General features: G+C 68.4%; 1 protein-coding gene across 5 annotated transcripts in view; it reads left to right on the forward strand.

The window, feature by feature from the left end:
• The window catches only part of KCNAB2 (potassium voltage-gated channel subfamily A regulatory beta subunit 2), a 59,834-nt gene extending 56,275 nt beyond the window's left edge, over positions 1-3,559 (forward strand). For all 5 annotated transcript variants that reach the window (XM_045858792.1, XM_045858795.1, XM_045858793.1 and 2 more), the window contains 2 exons: positions 65-153; positions 1,306-3,559. In XM_045858792.1, coding sequence (XP_045714748.1) covers positions 65-153; positions 1,306-1,395 — 179 coding nt within the window. In that variant the 3' untranslated portion in view covers positions 1,396-3,559. The remainder of the gene's footprint in view (positions 1-64; positions 154-1,305) is intronic.
• The last annotated feature ends 2,555 nt before the right edge of the window (positions 3,560-6,114 follow it).

The raw sequence follows: 6,114 nt of genomic DNA on the forward strand, positions 1-6,114 counted from the left end.
GGCGGCGCCGGAAAGGGGGCCGGCGTGGGTGCGTCTCCCTCACCCCTCGTCTCCCCGCCCCCAGCCTGGTGCCTGAGGAACGAGGGGGTCAGCTCCGTGCTGCTGGGCGCTTCCAGCGCCGACCAGCTCCTGGAGAACATCGGCGCGATCCAGGTGAGTGGGGCACCTGCAGGGTGCCGGGCCCGGGGCCCCCCAGCCATCCCTCCGGCAGGGACTCGCTGAGCGCCTGCTGCTACGTGCCAGCACGTGGGCTCTGTCGGCGAGCCGCCACCAGGCAGCCCTGCTCTGGAGGAGCCGGTGCTCTAGCAGGAACAGGCGGTGCACGGGGAATTAAGGAGAGAGTCAAGGGGATGAGAGTGGGTGTCCCATCAGCGCTGGCGGGGCGGGGGCAGGGGGCGGCTAGAGCAAGGGCGGGGTGTCCGGTGAGGCGGAGGGGAGGCAGAGCCGTGGGCCCGGAGGAAGGGGCTGTCAGGGTGGGCTTGGGGCGAAGGGACATGGGAGCAAAGCCTTGGAGACTGGGGCGCCGAGGAGCGGGCCATTCGAACACCTGGGGGAGAGGCGTCCAGGCAGCAGGAGCAGCCGACGGGAGGCCCGAGGTGGGGGTGAGCCCGGGGGGTGGGGGGTGAGGCAGGCGGGAGTGAGCGGCCCCCGGGGCACCGTGCCCTCTGAGGACTTCGGCGGTGATCCTGGGCGCGGTGGGAACCCCGCCATCCCAAGCAGAGCAGGGGCAGCGGGGGCTGACCCGGGGTTTAAAAGCGTCCCTCCCTCTGGCTGCTGAGTGGAGGGGAGACTGGGGAACAGGGAGACGTGCTGGGAAGGGACGACAGGGGTCGGGGCGACCCTGGTCGTGGACATGGGAGAGGTGGGTGCGCCCGGGATATTTGCCAGGTGGGCCAGCAGCACTGGCCGACGTACCTCGTGTGAGGGGAACGCGTCAGAGACGCCCCTGGGTTGCGTCCCGTGGAGGGCAAGCGGGGAAGGCTGGGGAAGGCAGTTTAGGGGGTGGAGGTCAGAGGTCTGGCCGTGGGGTCTGCCCTTCATGCCTTCCAGGAGGGTCTAGAGCTCTCCCGAGTGTGAGGGGCCGAGTGTAAACCAGGGCAGACCCCCCCCTCTGCCCACACCGCTGGGAATCAGAAGCAGCTGCACCTCATTCCGACGGGCCTGGCCGGGGGGTGGGGGAGGGGGGGGGGCACGTCCCCCCTCCCCCTCCCCTCCCCCCTCCCCTCCCTCTCCTCCCCTCCCCCTCCTCCCCCTCCCCCAGCCGGTCCCGATGGAATTCTGATTTGCTCTCGCCCTGGCACACAGGTCCTTCCCAAACTGTCGTCTTCCATTACCCACGAGATCGATAGCATTCTGGGCAATAAACCCTACAGCAAAAAGGACTACAGGTCCTAAGACGCCCCCTCGGCCGGCCCGGACACGTTCCGCTCCCCCCGCCCGTGTCTCTGTTCTCCGCTCGCTTACGCTGTCTGAAGCCAAGTCAGGAACGTGGTTTGCATCGAGACGACCACGACCACGCGCCCGGGCGTCATCGGGAAGGCATCCCGGAGGTGGCTGCCACACTCCATCCCCTGCTTTTCGGGACCCACGGCGGGCCGGGGCGACGGCACTGAGGACCCGAAGGGCAGCCTCGAGGTCCCACCCAAGCCTGCGGCCGCCGCTCGCCCTCCCAGAAGAAACCAGCCCGTTTCCTCCCAGCCGGGGCCCTTCTCGGAGACCCCTCAGGGCCTGGCCAGGCGGACCAGTGGGGCCTGGGGGCAGGCAGGGCCGGCCTCTCCTCCACCAAGAACCCCCCCCCTCCACCCCGGTGCTGGGGGAAGGGAAGAGGAAACCCCGCCCGGTCTCCCTGTGGCCTCCTCGCGGGGGGGTCTGCCGCGGACCAAGGGCTCCAGGCACTTCCCAGCGGGCCCACCCTCGGCCGCTTCCCCACCCCTTCTGCACCGCCACCCGCCCCGGGGGGCTCATTGCAGGGCGCCCTCCATGCTGTCCCTTAACCCCTGCCTCCTCCCTGGCTGGCAGGGGCGGGGATCCAGGGGGACTGGCTCTGCAGTTTGGGACCCACAAAACGCTTGGGGGTCTGGTTTCAAGTTCATTGCCCCACGTCTTACACCCTGCACAGTGGATGAGCCCCTGGCCAGGGCGGCCGGCGCGCTGGGCAGGGGGCCAGTGGAGTGGGCTCCGGCCTGGGTCCCCCCAGGGCCCCGCCTGCCCTCCCCACCAGGCACCCAGCCACCGCCCCTGTCCTTGCCCCAGAGGCCCCGAGGTTGCGCGTGCTGAGCTGGACAGCGGCTGCCCACCACTCGCAGGAGAGGGGGCCTCTGCCCTCCCTGCCCAGGGTGGCCTGGGGGCGTGCCGAGGGAACAGGCTCGGACCCTTTTGGGGTGGCTGCGGGTCTGCACGCCCAGCAGCAACCCCAGAATGGAGGCCAAGATCCCGGGACCCCTCCCAGAGAAGCCCCTGGGAGGCCTCGGACCATGTGGGGTTGGCGCGTCCCCCCTTGGGGTGCTAAGTGTCTCTGTGCTCAGAGCTTGTGACCTGGGCAGATGGGCAACAGTGCCAGACACCCCTGGGGCAGAGAGGAAAGGCAGGACAGACTGCCGGCCCCCACACCCCGCACCCCCCCACCTCTCACTCAGCCCAGGGGCGGGCACAGCAAGTCCTGCTTTCCCGACAGCCAAGGCCGCCCCAGGGGCCGCCCTTCTCCAGGGGCCGCCAGCAGCGCTGGGCGGGCTGGGCCAGAGATGCTTGGAGAGAACCTCAAAGGCGAAGAGGGGGCAGGGCGGACAGCTTTTCCCACCCCTGACCTTTGCGCTGACCCTGGAGTCTAACACCTTCCCCCTCCCTGTAAGCCGGGGCCTTCGGGGTTCCTCTCCAGCCAGTCTCCTACAAGCTCCCCCTGGGACAACGCCGTGCTGGGCCCCTCCACACTGCCGCCCCCAGGCCCCCTAACTGTTGGGACAGGGCCCAGGCTGGCAGCGGGCCAGCGGTGGGGACGGCTGCCCCTCGAGCCACCCCTGGGAAGGCCAAGCCCCTGTTGGCGGCTGAATGGCCAAACGCAGGGAGACGAGGGCCCCCAGGACGGAGCTCAGCAGGGCCCAGCAGCCCCGGCCCTGGGTCCCAGGTGTCCTGTTCCTCCACACCCACTGCCTCCGGGGGACGGCCCCTGTGCTTAGGGGGCCCTGTGCTTAGGGGAGTGCCGGAGTCGGGGAAGGAAGCTGGACGGAAGCCCAAAGGCAGGCAGAACCTGGAGAGGAGGGTGCGGCCTGGGCCCGCCTGGGGCGGGGCTGTCTTCCTCGGTAACCACAGAGCGCCATCTCCCGTCCCACACCTGCGGCAGGAGCCGAGGCCCCGAGGGCGCCTCTGTCCTCCTCCAGCCCCGTCCATGACGCTCTTCCTCCCACCCGCCTCTTTCGATGCCTGTGGTCCCCTCAGCTACGTGCCGCCCCCCCCCCCCCCGCAGGCGAGAGGGCCCGCGCCTTGTGCTTCCAGACGACACCCCGCCGAGACCCCGGCACTGTATTTATGGAATGACCGAATAAAACCCAAGCCCGTCGTCGGGTCCACGGCTTTCTGCTGCCCTCATTTGTGATGCGCAGCACTCAGGGCAGGGCCGGGCAGTTGGGGGGGGCGGGGCCGGGGGGGGCTGAGGGGTGCAGCCACCATCGAGCACACGGCCCCCAAAGCCTGGGTGGGGCCAAGGGTGGTGGGGAGAGATGGGCCATGGAGGACAGGCAGGGGCTGGGGACCCAGACCACGACACCGCCCGCCTCCCCACCCCCATCCCGGTCTCTCTCCACACACACACCGGCTGCTGGGAAGCTCCTGTGCCTGCTGGGGACAGAGGCTGGAGCACAGGGTGGGGTCAGTGGGGCGTGTGTTTAGGGGTACAGGAGGGAGGGGAAGGTGTCACCCACGCACGCCCCTCCTTGGGTGCTCTTCCTCCCCAGCCAGGCCCTCAGCCCCGTGGGGCTGTCTTCTCCGGTGGGACGTGGCTTCAGACAACACCCACCCCCCCCACACCCTCTCCGGCCCCCAGCCCTCACCCCCGCACTAGACCAGTGAGAACCTCCAGGAAACACTTTGATCCGGTCCTTTCCCAAAGGATTTATTAAAACACAGAAAACCAAGACATACACGCAGAGTACAAAGTGAGGGGGGTCGTGTCCGCGACAGCCCCCCAAGGGTGGGACAGGTCGCCGCTTACAGGGAGTTTGGCTTCCTTCCGAAGCTCCAGCCCCACCCCCAGCCGGGACCCCCCCCTGCTGGGACCCGTCCCACCCGCCCGAAGCACCCCTGGCCCCTTGGCTGGCCTGGGACTGTCCCAGGGCAAGGGGCCCGGCCCCTCCTCTGGGCCAGGTACTGCCCGGGGGTGGGGGGGGTCCCGTCCCTCGTCGCCACGTGCGGGGGCTCAGGCTCCCACCTCGATGTCAGGGGTTCAGGACACACACACACACACCCGACGGGCCCTTTCTGGGTTATCGCACCTAAAAAAATACTTTGTCTAAAAAAAAAAAAATCTGAAAAACTAAGAAAAAACTCCGAAACACAACGCCAATGACTTTGGGCTGATAGACCACAACCTGTAAACTTCCGGAAATAGAAAACGGGGCTGAGCGGCCCCTCCACGAAGACAGTGGGGAGCACAGGACGGCCGCAGGTGTGGCGGGGAGACCCCGGGACCCTGGAGCCTCAGCCCCTGCGTCCCACCCGAGCCCCTCCCCCGCTGCCTGCTCCCACGTCCCGAGGCCCCGGACCCACGGGAGCCCTGGAACCCGCCACCTGGGAACAAGGGTGTCAGATGTCACTGGGGCGAGCCACAGCCAGCCCCCCACCTGGGCAGAGGAGGCGCCAGAGGACCCTGGAGGGAGTCCCCTGGTGGAGGCGGCACCCGTACCAGCTGTGGGTATCAGCGGGACCTTGGTGGCAACTTGCAGAAAACAAAGGAGCTTCTGAAGACGGCCTGTAGGGCGGGTCTCCCGCCACGGGGTCCTGGGATGTGCTTCCGGGGCGGGCGTGGGTGAACAGTGGCCGTCCACACTCAGTCCGTCACCCCAAACTCCCCCAGTCGCTGGGGAGCCCCACAGGTGACGCTTTCGGAGACTGTGGCCCAGAGATGGTTCAACAGAAAGCCTACTCAGCACTGGTTTAAATAATAAGGGGGCTGGAAACAAAACCGCCGGCCCGCACGTCGGGGTTCCCATGGCTCACCGCGACCCTCGTTCTGCCAGCAGCGGAAACCAAACCCAGCCGGAGACGCCCGCCCGCCCCCTGGGGCGGGGACAACGGATAAACCAAGAACACATTCTTAAGATCCTTCTTCTCTCCCAAAGCAGTGAGCAGACACTCGCTCCCCAGAGGTCCGAGGCCCCCTCCTGGGCCCCCCGGGGTGCCGGTCACAGAGAGCCGGAGCCTCCCCGGAAACCAGCGGTGCAGGGGCCGGGCGGCGGTGGGTGCCCGGCTGTGGCCTGGCGAGAAGAGCCCCGGGGACCCTGGTCAGGCCAGGGAAGGGGCAGAGATGGAGGGGACAGAGGAGACAGAGGCCCCTGGGAGGAAGGGCCGGAAGGGAGAGACCGCAGGCCCCTGAGCTAGAGCGGCCGAGATGCAGATGCCTGTCCCACTGCCATATGCCTCCCAGCCCGACACTCGGGACGGTCCGCTGTGGCCCTGCTCCCCACACAGCCGACCACAGGGAGGGGAACATCTCAGGGCCCTGGGTAGAGAAGGGCTCACGGCGGTCCCCTGGCCTGTGGCCTGAGCCAGGAGCCTCTGCAGGGAGGCACTGGCCGGGAGGACACACACACACGTGCATGTGAGCCACAGCGAGCGGGAAGGACCTCGCCATCCCCGGGGGCGGGGCCGGCTGCTGCCACGTGTGCCCTGCAAACCTGCAGGCCGCTTCCGGGACCCTCCCCGCTCCACCCACATGCAATGCCAGGCCCGGGGCTGCCTGGGAGACGTTGACCAGGATGGGGTGCAGAGCTGCCTAGGGGAAAGGGGCCTTGGGGGTCCAGCCCTCCGGGGTTCAGAGAGAACCATTCACAGACGAGGATGTCTGGGGCTCCATGAGGGCCGGCCAGTCACCCGGCGGTCCTCAAGGGGAGCCGCCAAACCCCG

This window comes from Phyllostomus hastatus, unplaced genomic scaffold (genome assembly GCF_019186645.2).
Source record: "Phyllostomus hastatus isolate PE091 unplaced genomic scaffold, TTU_PhHast_1.1 phas_scaffold_182, whole genome shotgun sequence".
Taxonomy (NCBI): Eukaryota; Metazoa; Chordata; class Mammalia; order Chiroptera; family Phyllostomidae; genus Phyllostomus; species Phyllostomus hastatus.